The following is an 18,562-nucleotide window of genomic DNA, read 5'->3' on the forward strand; positions in this document are numbered from 1 at the left end:
CGCCGTCCTCAGAGCCCTCAGCCGCTCGTCCGTCTTCTGCAGCTCGGCCTTCAGTCTGCCGAGCTCGGCGCGCGCCTCCGCCAGGTCGTCATGGCGACACTGAGGGTCCTCGGGAAAAGCAATCAGGGCAGATGAAGATTATGTGGAGAGGAATGTGTGAGGGTGCATTTCAATTGTGTGTGTGTGTGCGTGTGCGCGCGCGTGATTGTGCATGCATGCGTGTTTGAGGGAGAGGAATGATGAAGGTCGGGGTATTTATAAATCTGTTTCTATGTGAACGACCGCGTGACCATGGCATACCTGTGAGTGAGGTTTTGTTTGGTCAAACTCAGGTATCTGCTTCTTCATGGACCTCAGTGTAGCCTGGAACTTCGTTAGATTTTCCTCGGACTCGTCCTTCTCCAGACGAACTTTCAGGAGCCTACACAAAGACAACAGACCGAATAACACACACGGCTCACACACACACACACACCTGCACCCAGCACAGTAGTATGACTAACAAACAGTAATGTGACAGTAAACATATTACTAACGAACAGTACTCCTGTAAGTAAAAATCATTCCGTTGTGAAATGTCAAAAAAAATTATCTTCTAAATAATTAGGAACAATGTTATTCAGGGATCATTCATGTTGATCCGTTTTCAATCAATTCATCACTGAGATCATATATGTGTAGTTGATTCACAGAAAAATAATAATTATCACTGATCATGAAAACTTGATTGAAGTGAGAATAACATCATATGATTAATAAATCTTGCTTGATCATTTACTCATTGGATTGCAGTTAGTTAGTACAACAGTGAAACCAAATGCCACTTGAGACAAGGGCACATACTGTGTTCTGAAGTATGTGTTCATATCTCGAGTTAGGATTTGGCCCTGAGGCTAAGCTAATCTACTCAAACCAAACAGAGTGAGGTTGAGCTTCTCTCACGTATGAGTGCTGCTGTGCTGACCGTTCCTGCCCAACAAAAACCCAGGGATGAAAAAGAGAGAGTGCATGCATTAAAGGAGAGCACATGGGAGAGAGAGTCAACATGTCAGGTCTGGAATACCTTTTTGGTTACACAAATACATGACTTAAGACAACTCCCTCCATTTATATAGATTTTCACTGAATAAAGAAGGCATACATCTTGAGAATGTGTGTCCAAGAGTTCTCACAAGTTCTCCCAAATAGAGCTAATATTATAATGCAAACACCAGTGGGCAAACCGTTCTCTATAATGAGTTCTGGTCCTAAAACCAGATAAGACTTTCAGGGTTGTACAACAGCTGCCCTGTTATCTCAGGTAATGAGGCCTTGCAAACTAAGAATGCTGTAGCGTCATAGCTTTGCTGCATGTCCGTTTCTACTTTGGCCCACTTTAGATTGTCTTGGCAGGTCAACAATAACAGCCTAGTGTACTGATATAATGCACCAGCTTCAAGTCACAGGCCTCAAGTTTGACGAAGGTGGTAAGCCAAGACATTACTAAACGTTTGATGGTAAAAAGGTATAACGTGGACGGTACTGGTGTTGGTCATGGTATGACGTCAGGTCGTGTGGTGAATGGTGGCTGTGTGGTGAATGGTGGCTGTGTGGTGAATGGTGACTGTGTGGTGAATGGTGGCTGTGTGGTGAATGGTGACTGTGTGGTGAATGGTGACTGTGTGGTGAATGGTGGCTGTGTGGTGAATGGTGGCTGTGTGGTGAATGGTGGCTGTGTGGTGAATGGTGGCTGTGTGGTGAATGGTGGCTGTGTGGTGAATGGTGGCTGTGTGGTGAATGGTGGCTGTGTGGTGAATGGTGGCTGTGTGGTGAATGGTGGCTGTGTGGTGTACTCACTCCTGCTGGGTGCTGTGGAGTTCCTCAGTGGCGCTGTCTAGCTGCTCCCACAGCCGGCCACTCTTTTCTCTGCTGCTCTCTAGCTCCCCCTCCAGGCTGAGCATGGAATCGTTCACCCTCTGCCTCTCCTCTTCAATCTGCTGCTGGGACTGACACACACAGGGAGAGACGGGGGAGCGGGTCTTTGAGTTTAAGAAGTGTGCATGAAGTCCCTGTGTGCGCATTATCTCTAAAGACATGGGAGCTGAATGTGGTGCCTGCGCTCGGGCGCCTGCTGTATCGTCTGTGTTCATCGTGACGGAGGGTGCCGGCGTCCCACCTCAGCACCACCCGTCTCCCCCCCCCACCTCCCCCCGCCTACCTCCGAGACCTGCTCCATGGTGGAGCGGAGAGTCTCCATGTCCTGGCTGTACTCCTCCCTCAGCGCCTCCATCTCCCGGTCGTGGGACTCCACCTCATCCTTCAGAGCCCCCTTCAGGGCGGTCAGCTCCCTCTCGCGCTGGCGCAGCACCTCCTCCTGTCTCTGGCGCAACATGGCCGCCTCCGCCAGCTCGGCCTGCAGCATCATCACGTCCTGCGGATGGATGGAGGGGACGGAGAGGGAAGGAGGTGACAAGAGGAGGAGGTGACGAGAGGAAGAGTGAGGCGGCAGAGCCATTTATTGAAAGTGAACAGATTACATTTTAGCACTCATCTGCCCAGACATGATGATGGCACAGGTATGCATTGATTGCTGCCGTATAAATGTTATGTGTGCAATGCGTCTGCATCTGCAGTATGTGTGCGTGTGTGTGGTGTGTGTGTGTGTGTGTGTGTGTGTGTACCGTCCGCAGTGAGTCTGTGTGTGGCGTGTTCTCCGAGACTCTCCTCAGCTCCTCCTGAAGCTCCGCCAGCTGGTCCTCCTGCTGACGCACGCGAGACTCCGCCCCCTCCCTGGCCATCCGCAGCTGGGTCAACCTGAGGGTCAACCACCAATAATCAATAGCCAATCAATACACTCGTCAAGCGATCAGTCAATGAGACGCCCAAACAATCAAGGTTGAAGCAGGGGGGTGAAGCCCTTATAATGGGAGGATTTATGGTTTGATCCGCCCACACACGCCCACACCCACACGGATGGAGCAGCAGCCATCATGTTGATGTGCAAGGTCAAAGGTGTGTGGGTCCTTACTCCTCTTGGGCCTGCCGTAGTTCAGCTTTCATTCTGTCTAGTTGTTCCTGGAGTGGCTCATGGAGACTGTCCTCCAGCTCCTTCACACTCCCCTCAGCTCCTGCCTTCTGAGGCCCCTGAGAAAACACACACACACACACACACACACACAACACACACACACACACACACACACACACACAGGACATATCAAAATAGTGGATATATAATACAGCAAACAACTGTAAAGGTACAATAGGTACAACACACTGCATCATCAAAATCTTAGCTTCCCCTGAATTCAACAAAACTATTTGATTCAATACCAGCGCTGGTGACAGCAGCCCTAATCTATGGCGGGTTGTGGATATAGTATGAGAAGCCACCAATAGAGCTTTTCTTCAGCACGAGCAACTCCTTTGCAATGGTTTGAGAGTACAAAATTGAAGCGTTCCTCATACAACACCCACATCACCACTGAGCTGCGATTTCTAAATGGTTGAATAGAGCAGATGCAGTGGCTGGATGTGAAGTCCTCCTACACAGTCTCAGGCTGGATAGAGCTCAGCTCAGCCCTGGCGAAGCAACACTCCCCTTCAGGCGTTATCAAAGATGATCAAGTATGCGTTGGAATCGATTCTACTTAGCTGAGCCTACAGTAAGTACAATTCACACACAAACACACACACACCCACCCACCCACACACACACACACACACACACACACACACACACACAATCAAGTATGTGTTGAAACTGATTCTCTTAGTTGAGCCTAAGTACAGTAATTAACACACACACACACACACTTCTGCCAGGGGCCTGAGGAATAACAATCTCTGGGACACAACGGTGCTGAAAACGAGGCCTCCACCTCACCACATGATATCAGCTGGGAGTAAACACAATCCCCAAAACACTTCACACCTCCATCTTCACCACCCCGGCTTCAGATGACCCCTCACAGAGGATCCCCTACTTAGCCGCTACCCCCTACCGGCTAAGATGGCCGCTCCCCCCGGCGTCACCAGGGATACTGCAGAACATAAGACCCCAGGGAGGAGCACCTATGTCCAGCCAGCCATTCCCCATCTGGTGGCCGGTTCCAGTCCAGCTCAATAATTCAAGCTCTTAACACACTGTCCCTAATGAGCTTTCCTCTGCAGGTGCAGCGTTGCCAAGAGACCAGGTGGATGATTCTGATGCAGGAAAACAGTCAGGCTCAAACACACAGTGTGGGTTATCAGAGCTCCTACATACTCAAGGGCCTATAAGCCACTGTCACATATACAGTATACGTATGTAGGAGCTTAAACGCAGATATAGAGAGTATAGATACAGTATTGTATTTATTTGGTTGACTAGCAGGGAATCATTTAAGTTCATATAATATACATTACAACAGTGATTTACATGGTTAATTGATTTAGATGGTTTACATGGTTAATTGATTAGATTAGATTTAGAATAGTAAGGAATAATTACAGTATTTACAGATTGGTATAAGTTTGTATTTCCAGTAATGCAATATGCATCTGAGCTCATTTATGTTATATTTGTAATAGCCAGGAATGGATTATTAATTTGGATGTTTCTTAGTAATTGTGCATGCAAACTCTCGTGGAAAATGTTTGGAGTTAGTGATTTCAGCGAGGCCTAGTCAGTAGGGCATGCAGAGAGAGTGGAGCCACAGAGTTTTTAGACCTCTCTCTCTAGTTCTTCTTTTGTCTTCAACGAATTCCAACGGGATATGGTCATTTGAAATCTATGGAGTGGATATTGTATCAATCATTTTTATTTCACTACATGGTTTGAATTTTTACTGAGTTGTCCTGTGGATTTTTTTGATTTGGAGTCAACAAAAGAGAATGTTTAGAGAAGCGTCAAACTAAAGGCTTCAGTCACCGGGAACCTACAGTATATATGACAGTGGCTTTGTCTATATATACTGTATATACACTGAGAGATGTGTACATAAAAGTAAGAACTACTATATACAAAAGAATACAGGGGGGACTGTTTGCCCAACAATGCAGAAATGTTGCCAAAATGTTGCCGGATCGTTTGAAATACTCTGCGTGACACTTTATTTAATCTTCAAATTTTTCCTCTGTCAAATCGGGGGACCTTGGAGACAGACTAGCTCGCTGTCCCACAAAAGAGCTCACCTCTCACCTACAAACTGTTACCGCCACATGAAATTGACACACAAACACACAAACACACACACTCATACCTTAGCCCCATTGGTGGTCGCATAGATGAGGTTGACCTTTTGTTTGACGGATGCGTCATTCTCAACGGTTCTGATGCAAAAAAGAAAACAGAGCGCACTGCTTTATTAGATATGAGGTTGACATGACAAGCAGGAGGTTGCGAATCCTTTTGAAACTCTCCGTTACCCGTCCTTCAGGATGCTACAGGTGGCCTGTTTGGTTTGTGATTCCTCTCCATTGATGACCCTTTGACCCCTGTCCCTCAGAGGAGGGGGCATCCCCTTCAACGAGAAAGGACAATCAGAAGACATAACAGACACATGGGGACATGGGGCTACACAGTACCAGCACACCGGGAACAGCAGCTGCGACCTCTACAGACGACTGCTACTCACAGGCTTCTTTGGCGGTATGGCTGGAGGGGTGTCCTTGGCAACAAACTTCCCAGGTGACTTGACGACGCTCGGCTTGGGGGCAGACAGGGCCGTCACCTTGGCTACGGAGGCGGAGCTCCTTCCCACGCTGCCGTGTGGGGAGGCGGATGACATCGAGGAGCTGGAGAACGGCGCGAGGATGGAGGCGTAGGGGTTCGGAGTGGGGGAGGGAGGAGAAGGAGAGGAGGCCTCGAGAGTAACGTCTTTCCGGGCGTCCAGACTCCTGGACCGCTTGCGCTCATCGAACCTGAGCCGCTGCCTGGCTCCAGATCGCCCCCTGGTCTGCGCGCCGGGAGTGCTGCTGTTGAACTTGCTGATGAGCTTGTTGATGGGAGCCAGGGAGTTGGTGTCTATGGCGGCGACAGGCTCCTCCTCCTCTAGGAGGACTGGCGGAGGGGGCTCTGGGAACGACTCAAGGGACAAATCGAGGTTTATCTTTTTGCCGCTGTGCCTGCCAAGGGAGCCGGTAAGCCCCACCCCGTTCTGCTTAGCCCGTCTAGACCCCGCCCCCCCGCCCAGTCCGACAGGCTTAAGCCCCGCCTCGTTAAACCCCTCGTCGACCCCGTTGGCCCAGCCCCTGTCCTTCTTCTCCGCTCCGCTGGCTGCTTTGGGGCGGGGCTCCGCCTTTCCCTTGTCTGCCAGTCCCTCCCTCCCCGTCTCCCCCTGGCTCCCCGCCTGCCCGTCCCCAGGGGGGCGCTTGAACGGGCTCCCAAAAGCCTCCCCACCCTGGTCCTCAGCCGGGGAGGCCGGGGCCGGGGAGCTGGCTGTCTGTCCAGCAAGGGTGTACGGGTTGGGCGCGTCCCCGTTGTCCTCCCCCCTGCGAAGGCTACCGCAAGGGGAGGCAAGCCCCGAGCTGGAGGTCTGAGGCTGGGCCCGGGGGGACCGGCTCTTCAGCTGGACCCCGTACGAGTCACCCTTCTCCCCATCCTTCAGAACCACGTAGGGCTGCCCGGAGATGCCCTGCACGCGCACCGCCACGCCGTACTTGTTGGAGGGGGGGGTGGCGCTACTGGCACCCCTAGTCCTCTCGGGGTAGCCCCCGCCTGTATCGTGGAGGTCCTTGATGAAGCGGATCTGAACACCGTAGTCCACAGGGGGCTTCCTGTCCGTGGAGAGAGCGCTCATGGCGACTTCCTGGCCGGGATACTGACGGAGCTATCTGCACGAAAAGAAGGCAGAGAGGAAGTCAAACCAGTTGGCGAGGATAAAAGAACAGTAGTTCAGACCAGACTGAATAATACTTGTGTTATTATATTACTCTTGTTCTGCATTCTATTCTGTCTCTCTCCACATACAGCCACAGTCTTGAGGCACTTACAGTAACTTGTTTATCTTGTGTTTTTAGTTTCTACATCCAACAAAGAACAGGTCACAGGCACAATGCATACACACAGACTGACTCACACAGTTACACTAACCTATTTAGCTAGTCTCGTTTCATTCCCTCTCTCTCTCTCTCTCACACACACACACACACACACACACACACACACACACACATACACATACACATACACATACACACACACACACACACACACACACACACACACACACACACACACGCACGCACAGAGACTAGATACCGCCAGGGGAAGAGTCCATTGGTCTAGGAGAAACTCGGCTAGGATAGATTTTCCTCAGGCTGTTTGGTTTCCTGTGCAAGGCTTTGCATATGACCATCAGCCACGTTACATTACTGACTGACATTTGCTTGGATGCTTTTAACTTCCCTGTTTCTTTCTTTCTCTCCTTAACCACGTGCCTCATCCACAATTCTTTCATCCAACATGGAAGTGTGATGTAGGCTACCTGCTATTGTAAGTGAGCATGGCATATGCTGATGATAATCTATCTCAAGCCCTATCCTATAGCTACGATAACTTTTCTTAAACAATGTTCTGGATACATTTCAAGGCTATTGTTGTGCCTTTTATGAAACTGAGCATCTCTGTTGTGGTTTAGGGCCATGTTTGGGAATGTGAGATTTTTTGGGGTCGTGTGTGTGGTAGAGAGAGGGAGAGAGATAGAGAGAGAGGGTTGTTTGTATACAGTCACATCTATGTGTGTCAGTGTGTCAACAGGAGTGGCCGTACCTTTATGTCACACACAAAGGAGTTCTGAGTAAATACAAAATCCTTCCTACTCCAAATGAAGTGAACAGATCTGACAGATTGTTTTTACCTTTTAGGTTAGGTTGTTTCACCTCTACCCTGACAAGAAAAATGTATATCTGTTTAAAGACTAATGTGGAACTAGAAAGTACATTTCCTGGAGAAAATGTGAGGTGGGCTAGCTGCTGCAGCTGTATGTAACAGCTACTGCTAGTACTACTACGGACCGGGCAATCTCCATGCACCCACCGGCGAAGACCGTGCGTCTCTAGCCCACTCAGGGGCTGAATTGTGGGGCCCGTGGCGTGGATAGTGGTGTGCTGGTTAGGCTCCGCCCCCTTGGGTCACAGCTAGTCGGGGACAGTACAGTGACCTCTGGGCAATTTCCATGCATCCACCATTGAAGACTGTGTGTCTCTAGCCCACTCAGGGGCTGAAAAGTGAGTTCTGTGGCGTGAATAGTGGCGTGGTGGCGAGGCTTCTAATAAAGAAAGAAAGAAATAGTGGGAATATCACAAGTTGGGCTAGCTTCTACAAGCTAGCCCACCTAATAACATTTAACTCATCAACCTGTATAGCGAACTAGGGCAGCCTTAGGCCCACCCAGCACTGTTGCTACTGTCGAGCAGTCTGCAGACAGCTGAGTATGGGGCCCGCAGCTGCGCAAAGCTGGTGTCAATATTTACATCTAGATTCTAATATTTTGAGCCACCGTTTCACTTAATGTTGCTTGTTACCATTAAGCCAGTTAACATGAGGAAACAACAAGAAATATAAAACTGAGATAGTACTGAGATGAAGTGTTTCTTTAGTGGGGCCCTGCTCAGAACTCCTCTTCCAAAACTGGCCTTACTAGGAGAGCCGGAGGCAAGGTGGATACTCTTCCTATTGTCCTGGCTCCTTGGAGCATGAAACACTGGCGCCTGCCAGGAATGGGCCCAGCTCTCGCCCTCCACCATCTCGCTGAGCTCTCCGTGCCTCATACACCCACTCAGCCGGACGCGTGTTTGCTTTGACACACCTGCGCGCCACTACCAAGCTGTCCCAACATGGCTCCGATGCGCAGCTCTCTCTCCCTTCATCTCTCTAGCTGCCGTTCTTACTCTCTGTCTCTCTCTCTCTGTCTCTCTCTCTCTCTACCTCCCTCCCTCTGGTTTCATGCCTCTTTATTCTGAGTTTCGGGTTATAGAGGTCGCCAGGCCCCTTTAGTTCTCCTGAGGACAGTTATCTGCTGAGTTGATAACCTGGAGGTAATGAATGAATAACCATGGGTAATTGGCTCCTGGGTTACACTGTAACAGGCTGCGCCCAGACCAGGCATTGGATTAGTAGATTAAACCAGACAAAGTCAGCCTTTGTTTTCCCGAAACATTCCCAGAATTCCAGACATTCTCTTTAAACTAAATGTTCAATGTGGTTTGCAGTGACTCAGGAGTGGATTATGAGAAACTGTACAGATGGAGAAGTAGGGCATCTAACGTATGAATGGGAGGGTTTAAGAATCTGAAGGTGGTCAGACTGGTCTACATACTGTAGGTGCCTATGCCATCTAAGGACACCAGAGAAAGAAAGAGACAGTGTATATAACAACAATGTCCAATTCAGTTTTAATGTCAGTTTTAGTCAAGTTTGAATGATTCCCCACTATAGTAGTGCTGTCAAAATTAAGCCATAGTCATAAACCAGGCATATTGATAGGTTGAGTATTTTCTCCCACCAATCCTAGTACTCTCAGTCCTATCCCTCTGTCTTGCTCTCCAACGAGGCCCTGCTGTCAAATGGAGTTACAGTGTCAACAGAGAGAGGAATGTCGCCAAACGGGATAGTCTGCCATGTTCCTCTATCCCTACCTACCCCTCGTTCTTCCTTTCTCTGACCCTCACCCTCACCAACGCTGTCCTTGCCCAAGAACCACCCCTGGCAAAGCCAAATGCTTTCAAAACCTTTAGAGAAGTTGTACTCAATGTTGACAAACAAAGTCACCTTTACATAACAAAAGTCCTCCTGGGCATGTCATTATTCTAGGAGTTTATCTAGATAGCTCTCAATGGGCAGGCCTAGCCCTATGGTGCTGGTGAGATTAAGCCTAGGCTCTGTGAGTATTACTGGAGCTTTATCTTCCCATAAAAGTAACAAATGCTCAATGTGTGCCCTAAAGTGGTGTTTTCAGCTCTGTTTTTCTGGGTAAGATCTTGGGTCAACTTGAAATACCCACTGTGTATAGCCTACATACAAATGAAACATAGGGATTTGGAGAGGGTGAAGTAGCCTACACAATGATCATGCCATGGTGATACATCCAGAGAAATAAAGACCATTATCTAATAGAAACACTTGTGATAAAGGCATTTCTAGTCTGAAGCCACAACGCTCTCTGGAAGCTGGATAATGATGTATCAGATATGTGAACTAAAGGAAGGGGTTTAGGGCAGAACTGTTGCTGCAGCGACCTCGCTGTCACCCGACCTTATTGAATTAATTGCGTCACACCCACCCAGCCGGTCAGTCGGTATCGGTTAAGCCGAAACCCTGGTGTTCAGGCTCGGGACCACGGGGGTTGTTGTCTCGCAGGGAAACCGAACATAGAGGAGACATGTATTCGCACTAAGGCTATTTCCCACGATAGGCCTATAGAAACTTCTCCAGTCAGTATAGTCGCCTACCGCTCTATGAAAAGCTTACTGGTAGTCTACAACCTGGCCACGGAAATCTATATTCCAGTCGACTGTGGCAGGTCAGGTGTATGCTACGGATATTCTCAATATAGCCATTAGGCTATGATTAAATTATTAAAACGCGCACACAGGCCAACTAATTATTGGAACACTGTGCTTCGGGATGTTGTTATGATCAGGAACGCTGGCTCCACATCACCACAGGTGTTGCCCTGCTTATCCATATACACGCTCGCTCAGCAAAACGCAGCCAGTCGGAATATTACTAACGTTTCAAAAATTCCCCACTGAGCTCAATCTCTATCTGAAACCAAGAGCACATAGGCAAAGTCGATTCACAGCTGTGCAAACAGTTAGGAAGACGTGTTCTACTGTACCCATGGGATATGAAACACTGTAGCCTACCTGGAAAAAGGCGGTCCGGTCCGTCGTTTAGAGATTTTAGAATCAAAAATTCCTTTGGTTTGCCAAAACTATGTTTGCTATTCTCCGTGCCCAAGTTCGTTGCAAATTAAATAGATATTTCAAAATCCACAGTGGTGATAGAATGTTCCCTTGCTACTAGAGCAACCTGTTGCCAGTAGCCTACGTCAGAGACCTTTCATCCCGCCTACAAACAACGCCATTCGGAAACGACACCTTGAAAGGCGGTGCCTGTCTGCGACGTGCGCTCCTTATGACCCTCGACGGGACAGCACCAGTAACTCCACAATTCATTTCTATCAACGCGACAAAAAGTCCAAACGAATTAAACATTTACTTAAGCTATTAATTAACGTTTTTTTTTTTTTTTTCAGCGCACCATTCATTCACTAATCAATAGGCAACTTATGGCAGTGTTTGAGTAGATAAACCTAAAATTTGCAGATCCTACCAACCTCCTATATTAGAGGACCACGACAATGTTTCTTCATGGCTTTAATATGACCAAAATAAATGCATTCAGCGCCGGCGTCATCTACATCCAGACCCCGCACTGTGCATGTGGCCCCTGGCCACTTCAACCTACGGTTTCAGCGTTACCTCCTTTTGTACCGATGTAGGCTATGTCATATAATCACACAATAAGCACAAACACTCCATTACATGTCCATCATCCGCCATAACCCCCCCCTCCCACACACACCCAGATGCAGCACTAGTTGGACAGTCAGCATTAGGCTACATTTACTGATGTAATGGTGAGCTCAATGTGGGGTAGGCAACAATAAAAATGTAATATTATAACATATACTGAAATCAAGATGGCAACAACAGCTTAAACCCACGAATGACATGATGGCCGTAACAGACTCTGAGTTCGGCAAAAAAACATTCTAGTTATCTGCCCCTATGGCCTGCAATGAGTTTAAATGGAGGAAAATGAAATGCAGTTCTGTAAAGGTTTTGGCCCATAAATGGTAACATTGCAAGAAATAATCTTGCCTGCCTTCAGTGTAAATTGATGTGACTTTTCTTTTTAAATCTTTGTTAGATGCCTAATCTGTAGGCCTACTAATGCAATGTATAATGTTGTATGTGTGTATGTAACTTCGTGCTGCGTTCTTGGCCAGGAGATGCTTAATCTCAGACTAACCTGGTTAAATAAAGGTTAAATTAAAAACTAAAGTTAAAAGATTAAAGGCCAGTAGGTTCAACACCAAGAAACTGTTTTTTTCTTCTTTTTTTTTACCACAATAAGCACCAAATAAAAAGCGGACAAAGACGAGTACAAAAAACAATTCTCTTTACTTCGGAGTTCAGTACCTTCCCCTTCCCCACCCCATGTGGGACTGGTCCCTCCAGATTCCACTAGAGGGCGACAGAGTAGAGCACATTTAAAAGCACAGATACCAGTACAAAAAAGGAAGGCTGAGAAAAAGGCAACTTGGACAGAAATGTAAAAAAAAAAAGAGAGAGAAGTTAAACACCTTCTGCCATGACAGAAATATGAAAATGGATATTATTTTCGTTCAGTTATTTGGTCTACTTCAAGGCCTCTAGCAGAGACCAAATACAAACAAAAACAGATCGGACAACTTTTACTGCATTGGTTCACATGCAACCACAAAGACTACACACATCTGATATGACATGATGTCACTACTTGCTATGCCAACACCATCCAAAAGCACTGATATCACAATTTCTGTGTACAGCAAAGAGATATAAAAACAATTGATTCAATGTATAAAAACAAAATGTCAATTGACAGAACCAAAGACATGAGTTCCATTTCATTTTGTTCATTGGTTTAAATTCTCCAGCATTCCATAATGGACGGAGGCGTGTTTTGGGCAAATGTTCAGGCTGTATATTTATTTACATATATTCTTGTGGCGATATTCTCCTCTATTTGAGGTTGTGGGAGGGGAGTGGAAAGTCTGGTACATCGAGGAGGGCCTGGGCTCTCCTTGCTCTCTTTTGGGTTGAACTGCTCAGAATGGGCCAAAACAGGTTGCAGAGGAAGAGAGGGAGTGTGTGTGTGTGTGTGTGTATGCGTGTGAGGAGATCACACGTTCTCCTTGGGTGAGTCAGTGGAGTCAGTCACGTGTCAGTGCGGGGCACCCATTGCCAGTCAGTCACAAAGTGTGTGAGGTAGTGTGTTGGCGTCAGTGCTTTGCTGGTCGGCAGGCTGGATGTCAATGACGATTTAGGAGTGGACATCGGTCACGTGATTAGACTCAAACCGTGGGGGGGGGGGGGGGGCGGGGGGGGACGGTCCAGTTCAAAGCAGTCACGAAAAGTGCTATACATAAGCATGAGACTGTGTGTGTGTGTGTGTCAGAGATTTCATCAGGCCAGTAAAGGGCTTGTCAGGAAAAAGTCCAGAAAGCAGGTGGAGTGGTAGAAGACATTACAACACAGTCAGGGCAGTCAATGCCTCTTCCCTTTTTATCCCTCCCCAGTTTCTCCCATAACCTGTTACTCAGCCCTCATTGGCTGCGACCAGCTGGCCCAGGCCCTGGCGCACATACACAGCCTGGATCTCCTTGGTCTTGAGGCAGAAGTCACAGGCCCAGACGGCAGAACTCTCCCGGGTCAGCAACCCGTACGCCGGCTCCGTCAGGCCCGTGCAGTCGCGGTGGAACCAGCGCTGGCACGACGCCTCGCACAAGATGGCGTCCTGGTCGTCGTGCACCTCCGACAGGCAGAAGCCGCAGGGGAACACCATCCCGGGACCCCCCAGCTTCCCCGGGACGGACCCTGCGCCGGTGGAGGCCGCCGCGGGGCCGGGGGGCAGGGGAGACTGGGTATTGGGTGTGGAGGTGGAGTTGGAGGGGGGGTTGGGATTGCTGCCGGGGGTGTTCCCCCCGCTGTTGTTTGTCATGTTGTTCTGAGCCGAGTTGGGGGGCGCGTTGGACATGGGGCCCCCGCCCGGAGCGTTGTTCTGCTGGTTGTAGGGGGTGGGGCCAGCGACTGAGTTGGGCGGAGTGGGCTGCTGTTGGGACGGGTTGTTGGAGTTGGGGGCGTTGGAGGAGTTGGGCGGTTGGAGCTGATTGGGTGGAGCCTGCTGGGGCTGAGAACCATTCAGAGGCCCGGTGGGCGAGGAGTTGGGGTTGGGCTGGGGCGGCGCTGAGGACGGCTGGCCCGGGGTGTTGGGGTTGGGCTGCTGGACGTCCGGGTGGCCAGGGAAGCCTCCGCCGGGCTGGGGAGGGCCAGAGTTAGGAGGAGGCCCGGGGGTGTTGTTGTTGGGTGGGGGGCCGTTGGGATTCATGTTAGGCTGCTGCTGCTGCTGCTGGGGTGGCCCGGGCTGAGGCCCGCCTCCACCACCAAAGTTCTTCCCCTCCTCGTTCCCCGGGGGGCTGGGGCCGGGGTAGGGGCCATCTTGCGAGGGAGGAAACTGTCCTTGAGGTGGTAAACCCGGGAGCCCTCCCACCATGTTTCCCCCAGGGCCTCCCCCCATGCCACCCATCATGTTCATCCCAGCAGGCATTCCACCCATGGGATTCATGGGGCCATGAGGGGGTCCCCTTGGGCCTCCACCACCTGGCAAGGGGGGGCTGTTGAAGGGGTGCCCTCCCTGTCCATGCTGCTGCTGAGGGGGCATGCCAAACCGGGGGTGTGGGGGCCCCCCTCCTCCAGGACCGGGACCTCCCATACCTCCAGGGGACAGCATGGGGTTGAATCCTGGTCCCGGGTGCATGGGCGGACTGAAGTTGGGGGGCATGTTGAACTGTGAGGGACCCCCAGGAGGGAATCCTCCTCCTCCGCCTCCTCCACCCCCTGGTCCCCCAAAGCCAGGCATACCGCCAAAGCCCAGCTGGTGGTGCGGCCCAGCATTCGGTGGCGGGGGGCCGAAGGGCGGTCTGCGTCCAGGCTGCCCGGGCCCAGGTCCTCCGGGGCCTCCCATGAAGCCCATGCCTCCACCCATCCTCCCTCCACCCCCGTACCCGCCTCCACCACCTGCCCCTGGGCTGGGGAGGAAGGGACCCCCTCCCGGACCACCGCCTCCTCCGGGTCGAGACGGAGGAGGGCCAAAGTCATCGTCGAATGGGTTGGAGGCCACTAGGTGGTCCACCATGGGGGTGGGAGGGGGTGCAAACTCAGAGAGGTGGGAGAACGCTGCCCCCTGAAAGAAAATAGATGGGGAGCATTAAAAAATGTAAAATAAATAATAAAATAAATAATTGGAAGTCGCATTCAGACTCAGACACACACCCTTTTTTAAACAAATTAGTGACATTAATACAGTGCCTGTTCAAAATGTGCCTGTTCGGAACGGGCCGATTGCTTCGGCTCTGGTATTGCTCCTTGCAGTTTTCTCGAGAACCACTCATCTTGCTCTGACTCACTGGATGTAGGTTTTGATGATAGGCTTGTCGTTAGGTTTATTACTGCCCAATCAGTGACGAGAGAGATTCTCCTGGCCAATCAGATTCAATTCAGACCCCTCCCCTTCTACTATCTGCGTGATACCATTTACAAAGTCACAGAAGAGGAATGCACGCACGTTAAATAGAGTGCAACAGGTGCTCGACAAAAACTACTTAGGGCAGAGAGAATGTCCACACACTGTAAGAAGCTCCCACGATGAGTTAAATAAATAGGACATAACGTTTTGGCATAAATGGCCTTCTTAAGGTGCACAACCATGTTCAAAGTCCCCTTCACTACGTGAAACAACAACAACAGCAAGAACAACCTAGTAACCTCTGTCCAAGACGATTGTGAATGGTTTTAAGAAATACAGTGTTTTTTCCCCCTTATATAAGAAAGGTAATGAGTGCTGCCAGACCTTTCTCCAGCGCTGGCACAGCGTAAACAAAGGGTGGAGACAGGTCTGGCTATGTGAGTGTACAGTCATCATAACACATTGTGTAACCGAGTTGAATTGGTAAACTCACTCCTTAGTATAAGTACCGCCTACTCGTGCCATCGGTGGCTTTGGGTACAGCAAGTAAGAGATGTGCCTTTAGGTACAGTAAGAGATACAAGAGGACACAGGTTTGCAACTGCTGCTGCAGACCGGGACACTCGTCAAATAAGAAGAGCATGTTTACATCGTATAGGAATGTGTTCACATTCACTGTAGGAATGTGTTCAGATTCCCTGTAGGAATGGGTTCAGATTCACTGTAGGAATGTGTTCAGATTCACTGTAGGAATGTGTTCAGATTCCCTGTAGGAATGTGTTCAGATTCCCTGTAGGAATGGGTTCAGATTCCCTGTAGGAATGGGTTCAGATTCCCTGTAGGAATGAGTTCAGATTCCCTGTAGGAATGTGTTCAGATTCACTGCTGGAATGAGTTCAGATTCACTGTAAATGATAAATGGACTGCACTTATATAGCGCTTTTATCCAAAGCGCTTTACAATGAAGGCCTCTCATTCACCCATTCACACACACATTCACACACCAATGGCGGCAGCTGCCGTGCAAGGTGCTAACCTGCTCATTGGGAGCAATTTGGGGTTCAGTGTCTTGCCTAAGGACACTTCGACATGTGGACAGGAGGAGGCGGGACTCGAACCGCCGACCCTACACTGTAGGAATGTGTTCAGATTCACTGCAGGAATGAGTTCAGATTACCCCCAAGGGTAATTTCTTTTACCTGAGTGTTGGATTTTCTCTTCTTCTTTTCTGGGCTCTTCATCTGTGAACCTTTAATGGCAAAGAGGAGACAATCATTAAATATCAGTAGTTATGATGAGTGGTATTCATGGATACCAAATGTAGTCCCAGACCTGCCATATTTGTGTCCTCCACAAGTGTATCGATTGGTCTAATTGGCTCTAGTGCATAGACTCCTATGCAATCAGACAAATTGACACACCTGTGTAATATGGCAGATCTTGGACTACATTTGGTACCAATGAATTAGTGGTTAAGTGAGAACCAATATTGGACATGGTGTCAGTTTGTCTGACTGACGTGAGGACAGGATGTTGAACATTAAGGCCTGATCAGCATACCAGTAGGTACAGTCATATGGACGCGCAACATGGCAGACCAGACCGGTCAATGGATCCGTCAACAAATGCAGTGGGGAGGCAGGGTAGAAAGGCGGAGATATGAGAATATAGAGACTTAGAACATTTGATAGCAAGAAAGATGGTAATGAACCCCGAGATGAAACCACAGAAGCGGGCAGGGACACAGTGAAGTTTGCACACGTGGGGAGATGTAGCTTGTGGCCCCATCGTAGTTATGATTTCTGGTTCCGATCTTGTACGGAGACGAACTGGTGCCTACCTTTGCCTCTTTTTCCTTGACCTTGTCCCGCCAGAAGTCTCCCCGATTCGGCAGCCATTAATATGACTGTCGGTGCGGTGCCATGTCACCGTTCATATATATAAGAAAAATGTTAAATCGAGACCGGCAGTCTGAAGAACTTGGAGCCGAGCTATGTCAGCAGACGGAGTCACACAACAGGCTTCAGACAATGGTGGGGAATCAACATGGGTTGTGCTATTGAGTCCAACAGAGCAAGTGTGTTTCAGCTGGCTTAACGTTACCTCTCGCCACGCTGACTGTTCGTCACGCCGGGGTTGGGCGATCAACAAGCCTATTCATCTTTAGCTCTCCACTCGAACACATGCTAGCCAGCTAACTTACACCCGGGTGACACAAATGGAGCTCGGAAGCTGAATAAACTGGCCGCTAGCTAACGAGTGTTTGCCAGTGTGCATGCAAGTTGCAGAACACTCCCCCTCCTCCCTCTAAAATGATCACTTACAGATGTGTAGCAGGTTAGCCACGTTACCCACAAGCTAGCTAGCAACTGAGTAGCTGGCTAAATATATCTGCAGCATGTGTGAATGGGTAACCAGTGATTTATAAAAACTCGCCAACTGCCTTCCTTTTTATCTTTAGTTTAGTCAATTGAAACGATTAGTCTCTCTTGTGGCTAGTTAGTAAATGACGCAAAACAATTGGTCTCGTAAAATGTTGCTAGCTGGCTACCACTAGCTAGCATGCTAGCTAGCTCTCTGGAGGCAACTATACCCTTTCTCCGTTGCTTGCTTTGTTGTCCGTTAAAATGGACCTCCTCGGGGTGTCATTGTCGATAAACCAGTCCCCACACAGCATATGCTTTCGGTTGCAATTGCTTAAATTAATAATTCGTACATATACGCAAATTTTGGTATATTAATTACGGCCTACTGTCGCCGCCGGACAAAGAGGGACAGGCAAGAGAGTAGCCAATGAACTGCAGTACACAAATGATTCACAGTCGAATCATTTTAGTGATCCGAATATACTGAATCACTTCTCTGAAATCTTCACGTAATTCTCTGAACTACGACAAAAGACGACGGGAGAGCCATCTCTGCTAGAAGTACCTAAAAAGATTCTGTTCAATTCGGTGATTCGAAGTGCTCATCTGAAAGGAGCATGGACGGTTGCAACTTGCAGGGAATATAGGGGCGTATTGAAAATATAGATTATGCCTATTTGACTTGCTCCTTTACACATCTTAATAAAAACTGGACCTCGCAGAAATATGATGATAGTGTCAACGTTTTAAAAACGTGTATCTTCCCAACACTTTGTTTTCTTTCATGTTTTCACTATCACACCTTTTATGCTGGATGTGGATCATCCTACGGACCACTTTCAAACGCGGCTCCTCATTGCAATGTGCCTTATCCGATAGCACTGCGTAGCTGCAACAAATTCTCTGAAATGAATTCATAAAATACCATTCTAATAAA

The 18,562-nt window shown here is 48.9% G+C and overlaps 2 protein-coding genes across 2 annotated transcripts in view; both read right to left on the reverse strand.

Annotated features, from left to right (window-relative positions):
• cgnb (cingulin b) overlaps window positions 1-10,955 on the reverse strand; it is a gene marked incomplete at its 3' end in the record, with an annotated part of 14,986 nt that extends 4,031 nt beyond the window's left edge. Inside the window, exons 1-11 of the mRNA XM_084455004.1 lie at window positions 10,831-10,955; window positions 5,598-6,795; window positions 5,389-5,483; window positions 5,223-5,292; window positions 3,008-3,123; window positions 2,661-2,793; window positions 2,198-2,410; window positions 1,837-1,985; window positions 943-969; window positions 301-421; window positions 1-108 (exon numbers count right to left, since the gene is read on the reverse strand). The exon at window positions 1-108 is cut by the window's left edge and continues 105 nt beyond it. Coding sequence (XP_084311130.1) covers window positions 1-108; window positions 301-421; window positions 943-969; window positions 1,837-1,985; window positions 2,198-2,410; window positions 2,661-2,793; window positions 3,008-3,123; window positions 5,223-5,292; window positions 5,389-5,483; window positions 5,598-6,761 — 2,196 coding nt within the window. The 5' untranslated portion in view covers window positions 6,762-6,795; window positions 10,831-10,955. The remainder of the gene's footprint in view (window positions 109-300; window positions 422-942; window positions 970-1,836; window positions 1,986-2,197; window positions 2,411-2,660; window positions 2,794-3,007; window positions 3,124-5,222; window positions 5,293-5,388; window positions 5,484-5,597; window positions 6,796-10,830) is intronic.
• A 2,120-nt stretch (window positions 10,956-13,075) lies between these two features.
• Window positions 13,076-17,216, reverse strand: pygo2 (pygopus homolog 2). The gene is made up of 3 exons (XM_084455456.1): window positions 17,100-17,216; window positions 16,459-16,508; window positions 13,076-14,977 (listed from the first exon to the last, which is right to left on the reverse strand). Exons 1-3 carry the CDS (start codon window positions 17,155-17,157, stop codon window positions 13,334-13,336), a joined length of 1,752 nt encoding a protein of 583 aa, XP_084311582.1. The 5' UTR covers window positions 17,158-17,216; the 3' UTR covers window positions 13,076-13,333.
• Between the last annotated feature and the right edge of the window lie 1,346 nt (window positions 17,217-18,562).

The sequence above is a fragment of the Borostomias antarcticus genome, assembly GCF_949987555.1.
Source record: "Borostomias antarcticus genome assembly, chromosome: 21".
NCBI classification, from domain to species: domain Eukaryota; kingdom Metazoa; phylum Chordata; class Actinopteri; order Stomiiformes; family Stomiidae; genus Borostomias; species Borostomias antarcticus.

Excerpts from the sequence above, each read along its gene's own strand:
- pygo2 (XM_084455456.1), bottom strand. The coding sequence starts at position 17,157 with ATGGCTGCCGAATCGGGGAGACTTCTGGCGGGACAAGGTCAAGGAAAA. Across the intron at positions 16,509-17,099 it reads TCAAGGAAAAAGAGGCAAAG|GTTCACAGATGAAGAGCCCA; the intron begins GTAGGCACCAGT and ends TTGCCATTAAAG. Across the intron at positions 14,978-16,458 it reads AGAGAAAATCCAACACTCAG|GGGGCAGCGTTCTCCCACCT; the intron begins GTAAAAGAAATT and ends ATTTTCTTTCAG.